Genomic DNA, 16720 nt, shown 5'->3' with positions numbered 1-16720 from the left:
AAAAATTCAATCGACTATGTCAGCCAGGTCAACATGAGAAACTTAAAATATTGGCTTCTGCAGCTAACACAGTAGTCTTCACCTTCATTTTCCTGTTTGTTCATAATCTGGAAAAGAAAAACAAGCTTTCCTGCTTTTTCAGGTCCCAAGTGATTTCTCAATTTTGGAATGAATTAGTCCAGAGGAAGAAAATATTCTTTCTACATCAGCAGGAGAAGCTACTGCTGTTTAAAAGTGAGCTTATCACTTCAACAGTCTCTGAATCCAAGTGCTTAAGTGTCTTCCCCCAGTTTACTGGTCTGACTTTCTTTAAAACGTCACCAGCAAACATATTTCTTGAATGGTTCACCCTTAGCTGTGAAGTTTATTCTAGCTGGCATTATGGAAGGATGGTTGCTGGATATCCATGTCGTAGCCAGCCCTGCTTCTTCAGCAGTTAAGGTTTGACCCTGCTACCGAGTATTGAGAATATTTGCAAGAAAATGAGCTGGAGATAGTGCTTGTCTCATTCGGGTTTTTTTTAATGCTTGTAATTTAACTGTCATTGCATGTGTCTCCTTTTTAAGATCTCACTCAGTTCCTTCCAAATTTCAACAGCATCAGTAATAAAACAGCTATTTCCCTGCATTTTGTTCAAGACTACAGAAATAGGCTTCAGGGTACTTGGCATGTGTTCAACATGTCTCTTGTGCCTAATGCTGAGAACTTCGGCTGTGACAGTGCCATCTATTTTTTTTTCACGATTTTGTTCACAAACTGTCATCAGATTAGGCCAGTTCTTGATATAGTGCTCAAAAGAGTCCACTACTGAGTTCCATCGCACATCTTTGTGGGAGAGTTAGCCTGGTTCCTCCCACTTTTTTCAGAGCAGCTGCTGCAAAGTGGTTGTTACGGAAGTATTTTGCAATTTCAAAAACAGTCTTTATTTCTGGAACACTGAAGTCTTTGGCTAAGAGATACATCAAATGAGCACTGCAACTGTATATTGTTAGCTTGGGACTCTCTTCTAAATTTCTTCTCATCTTGGATAAATTTGCAGCACAGTCTGTGACCGAACTACGTACTAGACACTTGAATTTTTTTTCAGTTTGTTATAGCTTTTACTGCTGCTACTTGTAAGTATTCTGCTGTGTGTGCATTTCCTGATGTATCAATTGTTTCTGTAAGGAAGACATTCCCTTCTTCTGTTGTCACACAAGCACATACAACAGGATCATTGTGGACATTGCTCCACCCACCAAGACTCAGGTTAACAATTTTACACTCTAGACCAAGGGTGGCTACCCTGTGCCTCCGGAGCCACATGTGGCTCTTCAGACGTTAATATGCGGCTCCTTGTCTAGGCACCGACTCCGGGGCTGGAGCTACAGGCACCAACTTTCCAATGTGCCGGGGGGCGCTCACTGCTCAACCCCTGGCTCTGCTTCAGGCCCTGCCCCCACTCTCCTCTTCCCCAAGCCTGCTGTGCTCTTGCTCTTCCCCTTGCCCCTCGAGCCTCCTACATGCCATGAAACAGCTGAACAGCTGATCAGGAGGTGTAGGGAGGGAGGGGGAGGTGCTGATCGGCAGGGCTGCAGGTGGGTGGGAGGTGGTGGGGAGTTGCTGACATATTACTGTGGCTCTTTGGCAATGCACATTGGTAAACTCTGGCTCCTTCTCAGGCTCAGGTTGGCCACCCCTGCTCTAGACCTTTTGCACACTTCTCAATTTCTCTTTCATACGCTTTATCATATTATCATTTATCATACAAATTTGCAGAGGGACCATAGGATTGAGGTCTGTTATTTCTGACCTCTATATATTTATTTAAAAACATTTTTGCTGTTAACAAGCATGTTATCTCTGGAGACACAAATCCACAGTTTGAGAATTGTAAAACTAAGCATCTCTGATGGTATCTTCTAGACTGAGCACTGAGTCTCATTGGGTAGATAGAAAGATTAACCTAAGTAATCTATACAGAAGCCCCTGGAACCCCATAAGATTAGGTCCGTAATCCATGAACTATTAGAATTCATTTACAAAACTTTTCTTAAACATTACATGAATATAGTGTCTCATACTATAGAATTAGAATTTATAATCCCTATTCCATGATGAGACATTATAGCTCAAAGATATATCTTTATCTTTAGATAGGATTTTTCTTTATAAAATGCTTTTTGAGGAAAAAACCTATTTAAATTTAAAAAAATCAATTTGTTTTTAAATCATTGATTTTTATCCATGATGATTTCTGCTAAATCATCATAAACAAAACATAGCAAGTTGAGAAAGTGAAGAGAGGGAGATGTTAGTACTGATAGTCTTTGCAAGGCAGAAGCTTCAGTCGATGGGTCCCTAGACCATTATTCTTCTACACAGGCAGCAGGGCTTCACCCTGCTTTGCAGACTGTCTGCAGTCGTCAAAAGATCTAAGTGGTAGTATCTTGTGAAGGTAGAGTTTGATGGCCTCATGGCTGCATTGCAGATCTCTGATGTGGCTTTTTGCCTTATAGTTAATTATAGGTGATTTAAGGTCCTTAATTTGGATGGAAAGAAATAAAAAGTGAGGAACATTATCTGCCTCACACACAAATAAGAAATTTATAAATCTTTTGACATCAAGCTTATGCCAAAGATTGTCTTGCAGATGTTTAGCAAATGTGAGGAAATAATTACTTCTTAAGAGCCATGGAGAGATTATTTTACTGAAGGAATGAGTTTGTCTGAGATTTATCTTATCTTGGTGAAGGTCGCTGTGTGATTCTTCCATGGAGAGTACTGTTATCTCTGAAACTCTCTTGTCAAAGATAATGGCTACCAGAAATCATATTTTTATTAACAAAAAGTAGCTATCTTATGTACAAGGCTTTAAAAATAGGAAAGGAAGAAGCCAATAAAAAACAAATTTAAATCCAATTCCAGAAAGATGGATAATCTAGGAGATTGACCAGTTTAACTGCTCTCTGAAATGTGAGAATTTGGGGATGTGAAGTATAAAAAGATTCAGCATCTAAATTTAGAACACTCCTGAAAAATGGACCTTTAAGAAATAGGCTCCTAAACCTAGGGCCACAGTATCTTGCAGAAACTGTAGATTATTTGACATGTTTGTATCTTCAGGCTTCACTTTCTTTTCCTGTACTGGGAAGTTTTGTAAAAAGGATGTCTTGGAATTTGGAGAGTCCCTTCATAAAAAGAGGAGGAAGGAAAAGGAAGCACTGTTTATCTTGTTCACAGGATACTGACCAAGAAATAGAGAATGAAAAAGAGTGCAGATTCTTCTGCTCAATGGAATTGTTATCCCTGCTTAATGTTTTTAGTGTAGCAGAACTTCTTATGTAACACACAGACATCCTGTGTGTTTTGTTTTTTAAATCTTGAGGTTTTAAGAAACATATCAATTTTAATTTGCCAGTCTAGTAATTAATTTCAAGAATCAGCAACAACCTAACACTTCAAGCACTTGCCCTCACTAATTGCGCTGCAGAATTTTCATCCTCACAATATACTGATTGTTGCTGTTCCCCTTGACAAGCAGCAAGGTTAAACTTCTCACTAGCTTCCTTACCTCTTCTAAAATCAAAATAACCAACCTCCACAATCAAGCTTCTTTTTTCTTCCTCTAACTCCTTCTCCCTTACCCCTTGCCTGGATAGAGCCCTGATCTAACCACCTTGAAGAGTCCTAAAACTAACAACTTCTTTAGAAGCAAAAGCTCTGACCTGCTTTTCACTTGACCTATGGTTCTTTCCTGCTGCCATATCTGTTCTCCATCCCAGCCTCCATCACAAGCCTGCTTGTGCCTCTGCCAGTGCTGCTGCGAACCGTACCAAAAGCCTGGCTCACGTTCCCAGTTGCTTGTTCCCACCTGCACCAATTTCCAACTGCTGTTTACCTTCTTACCCTTGCCTTAATGCCCCTCTTCTGGGAATTCCTCATGTTTCCCCTTAACATAAGCATGACCAGCTTGACAAATGTCATCGAGTACAGTAGTAATCTACCAGACTGCCATTTTCTATATAGTACTTTTGGAGAATTACAGTTGGATATGGACCTGATCAAAATATCCTTTAACTATGAAGTTTGATCTTCTCAAATGGCCACTGGCTCTAAAACTTGCCAGTCTAAAAACCTGGTTCTGAAGACTTCCAAACTTAGGAATTTCAGATATGAGTTTGAATTTTGCAGCTCAAGGCCACTGCTAGTTACAAGTATTATTATTACTCGGTAAGCTTATGATCACACATGCAGGTTCTTTTTATTGCTTTTAATATGTTTTCTCTATAATGCTTTCACCTTAAAAATAAATGTGCTCACTTAGAAAGAGCCGTGTGGTAACTTACAACTGTGGACAATTAACCTTTTGTAGCCTCTGATGAGAAAGCAAAGCACAGTCTGGCTTGCTGGTGCACTCCGTTCAGCAGGGAGCTGTGTAGTCTGGATGAACCCTAGTCAGAGAGAGATGTGTGTCTCTACCCAAGAAAGGTGACAGCAGAGAAACCAGGAGCCTACAGTGGTTGCCCTTGCTGGGCCATAGAAGGGAAAGGCCAGTGCAATTTCCCTGAACTATGCCAGTCCCTGACTCTCATTTTAAAAAAAAAAAAAAAGACAAGAAAAAAAGCTCTGTGCTGTAGCCTCCTCTTATATGGGAAAGATGAGGGAGATGTGTGGGGAAAAGGAGGCTTATTTAGTGGGACTTAGAGGTGTATGGTGATGCCACTAGGAATTATTTCAGATATTTGCATATGCCTCTGTTTTGCATTTTGCATTTCCCTGCCTGTAACAGACAGCAGCTTTCTCATGTATCTGACTTTTAACTCCCTCTACTTTAATGTTCTACTTACTATATTATTTTTGAAATTAATGAAAAAAGAGCTCCTTTATGCTTCATGATCCCTGTTCTAGATTAATTCAGCTACAACGCCCCACAGCTGTGGTCTGCACTAAATCCCTTATGTTATGCCGGTTTTAAAATAAACATCAGAAAAGCTGTTTACAACCATCTCTTATCAAAATAGTCTATTTGTAGTCAGCCTTTCATTTCCTGAAAGGTTTGCGGGAAAGGTAATATACAGTAGATGCTTTCTTAGTGGAAGCACCAGGTGGCACTGTTGCCATGAATGTAAGGAAAAATTAATAATCAAGAGACATGGTGAGATAATATCTTTTACTGGAACAACTTCTGTTGGTGAAAGAGACAAGCCCTTCAGGACCTGAAGAAGAGCTGTGTAGCTCGAAAGCTTGTCTCTAATATCCTGGGACCAACATAACTACAACAACACTGCAAAAAAACAAAAAAAACCCAGCTTGATGTTTTTAAACGTTATTCTATGTTTTATGATTATAGCACCAGGCTTTTCTAAAATATCATTAAAGATGTAAAATAGAATGTTCCTATTTTCCCGGTATCATTCAGTACCGTTTGAGTGAAACTTGTCAAGAATGTATAATACAGGCAAGTGCAATGTGACATTGTAGACTTATGATGTATTGAAGACTATAATACCATTGGGATCTTGAACAATTTTAAAGAACTACACCAAATATATTACTGGAAAAAAACCTTTGAGTTTTTTTTACTGGAACTGATATTTAAAAGCTATTTTCTTATCTTCCCTCCCATTCCCTGTAGGTCCTGTCTGTAGTGCATGTGTGTCTTATTTTGGAGCAAGACCTGTGACAATCTTCAGTGGTTTTATGGTGGCTGGGGGCCTGATGATGAGCAGTTTTGCACCAAATATATATTTTCTGTTTTTTTCATATGGAATTATTGTTGGTAAGAAATTTCACTGTTGTTCATATTGAGACTAATGATTCAGAAACTAAATGTTGAATTTGTATAAAGGCTGTTATTTTCAGAATAACGACCAAATTCTGTAAATGCTTACTCGTGCAAGCAGTTCATACTTTAGGGCTATGTGTGGGCACAGGGGTCTGCTGCACATTTGCAGCTGCAGGATTGGGGCCTTACTTATCAAGGAATAGAGAACTGTTTATTTTAAGAATTAATGGATTATGTTACAATACTGCCAAATATAAGGAGCATGAGGGCTTTTGAGGACTCCTCAGAAGATTAGTCTCAAAACTAACGTGTAATTGCCTTTCCTTGATATTGCTGATTAGTAGTGGAAGAAGGCTCATATTGTGTATTAACCTACTTTCTTCAAGTTTTCTCCCATAACTGTGAAGTTGTAAATTTGTAAGAATAAAAGCTTACAAGGAATCATGTAGTAGAGGAATAGCTGTTTATTAATTTTAGTTAACAAACCAGAAATCATTAGGAAATAAGTGAATAGTTACCTTAAGTTTTCTTCATGTAACTGAATTGAAGTTACAGTGTTACATGAAATTGCAGTATTCCAACTAGCTAGCAACCAGCCACTCTGTTTGAAATAGTCCAATGTAGAGTAAAACAAAGGAAGGAAGCATTCCTATTTGATAATGGTTGGATTAGTATTCTAATCTTAAACTACCTGGCACACAATTAGCCATTCCAGTAATTCGGAAAATCCGTCATTACAGCTGTTTGGATGGAAGCCAATGAAGCAGTAGTCATTGGTAGACTCTGTGATTCATATGGAAAACGGGAAGATTAATACTGACGTTTCACATTAAGGTTCCTTTTAGTGTAATAGTTTTGAAAAATGACTTTATCGTTTAAAAAATGGCAGGAGTAGCTTTAGACAGTCTGGCTATGTATGTTCAAAATTAAGGTAGTTGTGATATAGACTAAGAAAACATACAAAGAGCATTACTGGTCTCTGCAATTAGTTGGATCTGGAGGTACAGGCCAAACAAACTTATGCCATGTGATTAAAAAGTATTGCTTGTGCTTTGAAAATAAGTCTTTAAAATTCAGAAGTCTGGTGGTGGTTTGTTTTTTGTTTCTGTTTTTAAATCTGGATAGAAAGATACATTTTTATAAATATGAATTTATCTGATGTAAAGAAAAACAAACAAAGATAACTTGAGAGAAACAAGAATGTAGACCTAAGATTGTATTTATAGGTTGATCTTTCACATCCAATCTTTAATTATATTCATTAATGATACTGCTCTACATGTTTTAATTGAATGTTGTCAAGTATTAGCTAGTTTTTGAATTTTCTAAAAGGTAAACTATGTATAAAGTTTTATACAGGATACCTTATGCTTTGATAAACTTCCTATATTTGTTAGGGCTTGGCTGTGGCTTATTATATACAGCAACAGTAACCATCACCTGTCAGTATTTTGATAAACGCAGAGGCCTTGCACTTGGTTTGATTTCAACAGGTATGTTTTTAAAATATAATTTATAAACTAGAGATTTGTAGTATGTCCTATACTGCTTACTGCTGATATTAGTGACTAATGAAGAATCAGAAAGGATTAGTCAAAAATATCTTTAACAAAGCCAAAATGTGGTCAATAAGAACATCACAAAATCAAAAGATTTATATTTGTAATTGGTTTCAGAGTAGCAGCCATGTTAGTCTATATTCGCAAAAAGAAAAGGAGTACTAGAGTACTACACGAAAGCTTATGCTCAAATAAATTGGTTAGTCTCTAAGGTGCCACTAGTACTCCTTTTATATTTATAATTGTTAGCAGTCTATATAGCCATGAATGGTAGTGCAAAATAACAGAAATGATGCTCTAGAATAAAATGTAACTCTTTTTTGTTTGTAATTAGAATTGCTGTTTGTCTAAGCTTATTAGGGGACAATTAGCAAAGCTGTAGTTTAAATGGAAATTTTCCTAGACATTGTTGGCTTTGACTTTTAAAGGGACGCTGAAAAGTTTGTTTGGGTTTTTTTGTTTTTGTTTTTCTAAAAAAGCTTGAAGTCAGCGGCACAAACCACGCTACTTAAATATGTGCATGGAAGGGATCTGCTGAGTGTGGATCTCTTGAGACAGTTTGGCTCAGTCTCCAGCACAGCGCTGTCCCATTCATCCTCTGGACACCTGGAATTGTCCGTGGTCCTTACAGAGAAGGGGTTGTAGACTGAATAGGCCAGCATGGGAGTGGGTAGAGCAGGGCGTAGTTGAGAGTGCGCATTGTTCCACCTCTGGCCCTGTGGGCTTTTTCTCTGAGCCCCCTTCTATAGCAGTTTTGACCAGATGTGGAGTCTTGCTGCATAGTGTCTAAATACTGTCCCACGCCAGTGTCTTACTGTGGCAGGACATGATCTGATCCATACTATTTAATTTTGTCAAAGTTGTGGTTGTTTTTGGTGGTCATGTCATGTGTGGAAGACAGAATAATTCTGTGGATTTTTTTGTCTAAATTTTCCCCAATGTAGTAAAATAAAAAAATTGTTCATATTTGTCATAACTCTGTAGAATTTTTTTAAAAAAACAACCCCCAAAATTAGTAGACTTTCTCCACCATATTATAACAAATTTACATGACAAGTTCCCATTGATTTTATTCAGACAACCAGATTCAACACTGTATAAGTAGCTGGAACTCCATTGACAGTAGTGAAGCTGCATTCACTTAAACCAAGGGCTGAATTTGGCTTGACGATTTGGTATAAAATAGTTATTCTGATTACTTTGGTTAGGCTGTATAAAATGATTGCTTAGCAATTATTTGTGAATGCCTCTGAATATTCACGCTTGTGGAATGCACCACTGGTCACGCTGAGCTATAGAACACCTTTGGTTGCAGCCTCTTGTTCCTTCTGCAAAAACCACAGAAGAAAAATTCTGAGGAAGGTGGGCACCTGGTGTGCTTATCCTGAGTTCTTATTCATTATTTAAAAACACGGTATTTCAAGTTGACACCCTTTTAGTCATTCATTTCATACTTTATTCATATTGGTATTTTAACTCTTATTAATCCTTGTCGACATGATTACTCCAAATATGTTGTTTCCAGATATATTGAAGTGGCAAGGGTTTTCATTCATGACAAGCATATATTTAAAAAAAGAAAATTTAACTTCAAAAGGCACAACTCCCTGGATTTATACTGTGAAATCCCCAGCAAGCCAGACTGCCTAAACAGGCTTTGTCTCTGATGGCTGTGATCAGTGTATTGCCCACAATATAAGTTATCACACAGTTCCTTCTAAGCAAGCACATTTTCTTAAGTTAAAAGCATTACAGAGAAGACTTTAAAACAAGAAAAGAAACCTACATCAATGATAAAGTTTACCAGAGGTCACCCTCAACTCCAGTCTAGGGCTCTGGTAGGTTTTATTCCCTCAAAATCCATAACTGGGTTTTCTCCATGGTTACAGGTTCATATTTGTCTTAAATCCGTAACTATCACAATGGCTGTGCAGAGCAGCCATTTCTTTATAGAGCTCATGGCCTTCTGTAACAGGTAATCACAGACAAAGACTCTCTTCATGGTAATTTATTTGCATAAGGGGAATTGGGTAATTTTCATTAACCTCTTCCTAGGGATTCCCCATGAATCCACTTAACACTTATTTGTCCTAAAAGACCAAACTTGTCTGACACCTTTTCAGTATATACTGCCCAGATTTTGTATCTTACATACAATCCCAACCCATGTTAATACATACACTTAATATAATATGGCAATTTCCTTGAAAGACCATATCTGTCAGTTATATTTCACAGTATCTTTAATATTAAAGCTTGCTGTTGGAGAGCTGAGGTAACCTCATGAAATAACTTACACTGATCTTATTTCCTTTTCTAGGTTCAAGTGTTGGACTTTTTATATATGCAGCATTACAAAGGGGACTCATTGAGCTATATGGACTAGATGGATGTTTGCTAATAGTTGGCGCATTATCGCTAAATATACTAGCATGTGGCAGTCTAATGAGACCTTTGGAGTTATCTGATTCCCCTTTGCCAGAAAAGTCATGCCTAGAAAAAGTTGCAGATCAATACTTGATTTACCATGAGAAAGAAAATGATGAAGAAAATACAAGCATCCTAGAAAAGGACTACAATGAAGAAAAATGTGTGAATATGTCCAGTCGTGAATGCAAACAGGATAGCATTTTAAATAAGAATGGATTAATATCGATACATGCAAAAGAGACAGACACTTATAAACAGAAAGTTGTAGAACAAACATACTTTTGCAAACAGCTTGCAAAGAAGAAGTGGCAACTGTATTTAAACTACTGGGAGGAAACCTTGTTTCTTTTTAAAAACAAAGTATTCTCATCACTTTTTATTGCCATCTTACTTTTTGACATTGGTGGATTTCCTCCTTCACTGCTTATGGAAGATGTAGCAAGAAGTTCAAACATTAGTGAAGAAGAATATGTTATGCCTCTTATCTCCATTCTAGGGATTATGACTGCAGTTGGTAAACTTGTTTTAGGAGTACTGGCAGATTTTAAATGGATTAATACTTTATACCTATATGTAATTACCTTAATAATGACTGGCATGGCATTGGTTGCAATTCCATTTGCGAAAAGTTACATTTTACTGGCAATACTTTCTGGAATTTTAGGTTTTCTCTCTGGGAATTGGTCAATTTTTCCATATGTAACCACAAAGACTGTGGGAATTGAGAAATTGGCACATGCATATGGGATATTAATGTTCTTTGCTGGACTTGGAAATAGCCTTGGACCACCAATTGTTGGTAAGATATTGGGTTAAGTGATGTCAAATTCTAATTGTTATAGATTTTTTTTCAGTACCAAATTAAATACATTTACACTGAAGTCAGTTCTAATTAGTTATGATGATAGTAGAATGATGAAATTCAAATATTTAGAAAGTTACAACACATTTCTCTGCAGCTGACTAGACTAATGTAAGGGAAATATAAAGATGATGAAATATTACATGTTGTGCTAAACAGTTTTTAGATTATATTTGTTTTGCATGTTTTATGGTTTAGTATATACTGTTTGTAATGTTACATTTTGTTGTGAATTCAAATATGATTCTCAGTACATTTCTGCTGTGTTCAGTAATTGCATATCATTGATCTCACTTATTTTTTCTTTTTCTTTCCAGGTTGGTTTTATGACTGGACACAGACATATGACATTGCATTCTGCTTTAGTGGACTTTGTGTTCTGCTGGGTGGACTTCTTCTGTTGGTGGCAGCTCTGCCATGCTGGGACAACTGTAATAATCAGAGTGCAAAGCCACCTCCAAATATTTACTCCTACACAGTTGCATCTAGTGTTTAAATGGCAGCTGGAAAACACTTCAATGCCTTTTTATAGCATGTACTATATAGCAAAATATTTTAGTAATTTTTCCACTTATGAAATACAAAAATCCTTTTACAAATAGAAAAAAATCCAATGATACTTGACATTTAGAATAAATTACGCCTTTTTTTTTTAATGGAGAAGGATGGACTAATGTCTCCCTTCAAAGGTTTCCAATAGCTGTACAACAAGAGTCTTGGGGGGTGGGGGGGAAACAAACCTTATCACCTAGAATGCAATACGTTGGTGAGGTGCTTATATCATGGTAAGGTCAATGTTTCCTTTTTTAAGGTTCCCCGCTTTATTGTAAAGTGCTAATGAGAAAAAACTTCTATTGCATAACTGAAGTGAACATTATGGTAACATTTAACATTCTGCATACCACTGCAAACTAAGATGCTATGCTACAAATATTTTGCTGCGCGCTTTTTGAAATTTGTTTAAAAACTGTTGAACCAAAATCTTTCAAACCAAGGAATAAATATGATTGTTGAAACCATCTTTAAACTCTGACACAGTTATGCAAACTCCTCATCCTACATTGGATTGGAGCTGTGGGATCTCACCCCCAAGGACATGTTCCTAGGTACTTTCACTTATTCTTGTTCTATTAATTGAGTCCGGCTTTTCCAGGCCCTGTGCATTGGGATCAGTTTCACCACCTTTCTGCAACCCAAATTCCCACTGAAGTCGCTGCATGGTTTTAAAATTCCTTAAGTAAAAACACATGCATAATTAAAAAACATTATTTTTAAACTGTTACACAAAGATTGGTTGTGTGCTTTCTGTCATGGTTACCAAGTGAACTGCACTTTAGACCCCTGTTAGTCCTTAGGTGACAGGCCTCACTTCTTGCACCTCTCTGGGCAGAACCACATGTTCCAGCCACTCTGGAACTGGTCTTTAGGTGTCTGCTCCTATTTATCAACCATGTTAATGCAACAGGCTCAACTGCATTTGGCACTTGTAAGCCCTTTTTACTGTGGGGAGCTGTGACCACCAATTTGATTGGTTCAAAAAAAAAAGTCTTCAAAACAAAGCATTATTTATTTATTCACTGAAAGGTACAATGTAAAGCCTTATATGCCTAGGTCTTACTCATACTCTAATCTTCCCTTGCCAGCTTCTGCAAGTTCTCTTCAGCCCAGCTAACCTCCATCTCTGGCTGGGGAGGAAACACTGTCCTGCTCAAAACATGCTACCTCTCCGTCTGTCTGTGTGTTCCCTGGTTAGCCTGGTCAATGTTTTGCTGGCACTTTCCTGGGCAGTCTCTACCCACTCCCTTAAACCCCCACCCTTGTCTAGGCCCTGGGATCATCTAATGTTTTAGGTTGTCTTTGATTCTCTTTCCAGCCTTGGCAAAGGAGCTGTCTTACCAAGGTTGGGGCCAAAGAGTCCTCTCTTCACAGTTATAAACCTGCCTTGTGTGTGTTTTGGGAAGTTCTTTATCTAGGCTATTATGTTGCCTTTCCTGCTTGGTTGCTCAACCCTAGTGGTTCTCAAACTGTGGGTTGGGACCCAAAAGTGGGTCACAACCCTTTTTTAATGGGGTTGCCAGGGCTGGCGTTAGACTTGCTGGGGCCCGGGGCCAAAGCCTGAGCCCCATCACCTGGGGCCAAAGCTGAAGACCGAAGGCTTCGGTCCTGGGTGGTGGGGCTCAGATTGCAAGTCCCCTGCCTGGGGCTGATGCCCCTGGCTTTGGCCCCCCACCCAGGACAGTGGGTTCTCAGGCTTTGGTCCCCACTCCTGGGGTCATAAGAACCCCTGCTCTACCCATTCCTCTTCCCTCTTGATCTACACACAGATACATGCACCATGTTCATAAAAAAAAATGCAGATATTTTCTTGTTCATCACACTTGTCCTTTAGCAATTTATAAAATAAAGGTGATTCCATATCCAAGTGGGAATGTGGAAACTGCAAGTGGAAGGAGGAGTACTTTCATACAGCAGGAAAACCCTCACTGTGTCAAACGAGTCTGATCTCTTATTCCTTTATTTTTGTTTTCGTTAGTGTTTGCTAACAGGATTGAGGTAGGGGAGGTCTGTTTTTTTGTACGTTGCAGATCACTGGCCATTTGTGGCTGTGTAAAGTGACTTTTTTCCCTGAGGTGTTAAACTATGTGTGTTGGAGAACTTTAGGTAAGTATTTAGTGTGTACACATTTGCCATTTAAAGAACCTAAGTTTCAAATGTGGGTGCCTAAAAGTATTATTCAAATTCTAGGTTGGGCAATCCATATGGCCACACATTCAGAATTATAGGGCAGAACTTCAGCAGGTGCAAACTGTCCTAGCTCCATTGAAGACCATTTACATCATCTGAGGGTCTGCCCTATCAATAAGGCTACATGTATGTCATGGAGGTCACAGAAGTCATGGATTCTGTGACTTTCTGTGACATTGGGCCCCGCAGCAGCTCAGCCACCGTGGCAGCGGGGGATTCCTCACAGCTCCCAGCCGCCCCCATGCCCCCGCTCAGCTTCCAGTCCTGCAGGGTGGCAGGTGATTCCCTGGTGCTCCCCATCCCTTGCGGGCAGGGGGGATACCCCCCTCCCAGCCACTGGGTAGGGCAAGGGTCTGCAGCTCCCTGCCACTGTATGCTGTGGGACAGGGTGCTGGACCATCCTCCCTCCCCGTTTTGTCAGGGATGTTTTTAATAAAAGTCAAGGACAGATCACAGCTTCTGTGAATTTTTGTTCATTGTCCATGACTCTTTCTAAAAATATCCATTACAAAATCATAGCCTTACCTATGAATACATAATATATAGCCATAGAAGTATCATGTATTATCTTTAGCGAAGTGTATAACATCTTATCCAGGACACATACACCTTAAAGAGGAATACATTGCCTCATCTTAAATCTTTATTTCTTTTTTCTCCCGATACACCTACTTTTTGACTATTTGATAGCCTTGGCATCATGAATATGAAAATATAAGGACAATACTTGTCATTCTGTCATAAAAATTAAACACTGTAATGATAGAGCAATATCGTACATCTCCTCGTCAGAAATAGAATTTATTACTAGGCAATTTGTCCAAAGATGGCACTGGGGTCTACGTCCCTGATGTAACCTCACCTTGAAGAGAGGCGTAGGGCCAGATCCTGAGTTGGTGCAAAGTCTGTGCAGGGCCATTGACTTCAATGGAGTTACACTGATTTACACCAGCTAAGGTACCGCTGACCGTATGAATCTCACCTTTTTCAGTGAGTTTGATACATTGAGAGAGGAGAACTAGCAGCATTTATTATGGTTGCATCACTTTTCCTTTGGTTCTATATTTAGGGTAATCCCTGTTTTAAATACTCGCTTTCCACCTGACATTAACTCTGTGGTATGAGCCCCCAGGTGTTGGGAGCTACTAGACAGGAAATTCAAATATTGGACGCTGGAGAGTGTGTGAACATTACCAGTGTGAAAAATGTATTTTTCTCTCTTCTGTATAGAGGTGATTGGAAAATTTTCATCAAAACAGTTTTCAGTCAAAAAGTTTTTAAAATTTTGTGTGTGTAAAATTGTATCTACTGCAACAATTTATGTTTAGGTCAAAAAAGCTTTCAAATTTTTGGATTTTTTGTTTCAGAATGACTTCATTTTGAAACATTTCATATAGAGTGACAGGGTCTTTACTTCACCCCTCACTGAAAGTATTAAGGTAGCTGTGAAAGGGCTAACTAACCTAATAGGCTGCACTTGGGGAGAACTAAGCTGGCTAGGCAAGTCCTAATAGAAGATGGAGCGCAGCTGGAGAAGAACAGGCTGAGCTAGTATAAAAGCCGGAAGCTGAGGCCAGAGGGGGCTACAGCGTGAGGCCTGCAGTCATGTTCTACTGGTGGAAAGGTGGAAACTAGGGAGAGAATGGAAGCTATGGGGTGCTATCCATGAGAGAAGGGTCAACTGGAGGAGGGTGGAGAGAGTCTGCTGTAGGTGAAGTAGTAGCAAAGCTTGGGATAATGCAGACATTGGTTGCAGGGTCCCTGGGCTGGACTGGAACCCAGCCTGGGTTTCCCCTACTAGCTGCTGGGGACAACACGCAGAGTGGGGAGTGGAACAGAAGACTGCCTGTGATAGTCATCCGATCGGACTCTGAAACCCTGGAAGGGGAAGACTATAGTGACTTGGCTGGAGGACCAAGCCGCGAAGGGAGAGCATACAGAGTTGCACATAGAAGGGGTTGTGTGTGAGCAGGGTGTGCAAATGAGTGGCAGAAGGGAGCATTGGGAGGGGCTAATCCCCAGAGCAGCAAACAAAGAGGAGGCACCCTAGCAGTGGCGTCAACGTTAAAAAGAAATGTTTCAATGGACCTAAAGCCATTTTAGGGACAGGAGTTGGTATTTGGTTTCTCATTTCTTTTCACTTTGGCTTTTTAGACAGATTTGGGATTAAATTATTTTTAAGTGTGATTTTTTTTTTTATAGTACAGAAAATCTGTAATTTTCCAGCTGTCTCAATTTACATATACTACTTGAACTTTCTCTATACAGGCTTGTTGTTCTCCACTGGCAACTGTTACAGGAAGTGTTAGAAGTATGTGCAGAGCAACAAAAACAGTTGGAAAGAGGGTGGTCATATATTCCAGAACAGCCTTTGGAGTTGACCCTGCTGAAATGTATCTTGAAAGGGCTTTCAGTTCATCACCTAAATCACTCGCATCAATATTGCGCATGTCATCGTGTGTCAACACTGTCTCTAGAGCCCTGCATTGCTGGTATAGGTCGTCTTTGGGTATAATGAGGAGTTTTGGAATATTGTACAACATCCCGAATATATTGCCGTGTTCCTTGAGCTGAATGAAACGTTCTTCAACTGACTGTATTGCACAATCTAGCACCTGGTTAAATAATTCAACTTTGAATTGTTGTTTGGGGTCTCTTATGGGATTATCCTGTGCCTCTTAACCAAAATGTCGTCATCTTCGGTGACTCTTGTATTCTTGAATGGGTGGGAAAATAGCTTCAGTGTGAAGTTCCTCGGCCAACTTCTGTGCACTCTTCAGAACGTTTTGAAATCCCTCATCTAACCGGTAAGACTGTAGGTAGGACTTTGCTTTGTCTGGTTGTTCCATCGCTCCAGATATATCAGGGTCAAAACCTTGAAGTCTCTTGCTTACAACATTTATTTCAAACAATATGTCATGCCACAACACTAAGCCACACAGAAATTTGAAGTTCTGTATGTATGTTTCCGGTGATTCCATTTCCCTCTGCCACCGTTCTCCCATGAACAGTTCCTGTCATAGCATTATCCTGCATAATGGCAACTATGGCATCATCTATCTTCCCAATTTGGTGTTTGATAGGATTTATCGTCTCCACTCAACTTTCCCACTTGTGGCACTCAGTGGTTTCAGTGTCAGAGAGGGTGTCCCCATATGTTAATTCAGAATTTGAGTGGATGGAGAGAAAAATACATAGATGCTTTGAATTACATTAAAAAATTCAGCAGCCTCACTAGAAGCTGGTGCTGCATCACTGACAAACAAGGTCAATGAATGAGAACTGCATGGGACAAAAAAAGCTCGAGGGTTTAACTCGCAGATCTGTTTCTGCACTCCTCTGTTCTTTCCTCTCATG

General features: G+C 39.2%; 1 protein-coding gene across 15 annotated transcripts in view; it reads left to right on the top strand.

The window, feature by feature from the left end:
* Positions 1 to 11906, top strand: part of SLC16A9 (solute carrier family 16 member 9) — a 38416-nt gene extending 26510 nt beyond the window's left edge. For 13 of the 15 annotated variants that reach the window (XM_084633422.1, XM_084633414.1, XM_084633413.1 and 10 more), the window contains 4 exons: positions 5618 to 5761; positions 7165 to 7260; positions 9647 to 10555; positions 10936 to 11906. In XM_084633422.1, coding sequence (XP_084489548.1) covers positions 5618 to 5761; positions 7165 to 7260; positions 9647 to 10555; positions 10936 to 11114 — 1328 coding nt within the window. In that variant the 3' untranslated portion in view covers positions 11115 to 11906. The remainder of the gene's footprint in view (positions 1 to 5617; positions 5762 to 7164; positions 7261 to 9646; positions 10556 to 10935) is intronic. The other 2 variants (XM_084633416.1, XM_084633417.1) reach the window with 2 other exon arrangements.
* The last annotated feature ends 4814 nt before the right edge of the window (positions 11907 to 16720 follow it).

This window comes from Lepidochelys olivacea (genome assembly GCF_965140295.1).
Source record: "Lepidochelys olivacea isolate rLepOli2 genome assembly, chromosome: 7".
NCBI classification, from domain to species: Eukaryota; Metazoa; Chordata; order Testudines; family Cheloniidae; genus Lepidochelys; species Lepidochelys olivacea.
The sequence above is the reverse complement of the archived record's forward strand: the minus strand, read 5'-3'. Positions and strand labels throughout refer to the sequence as shown.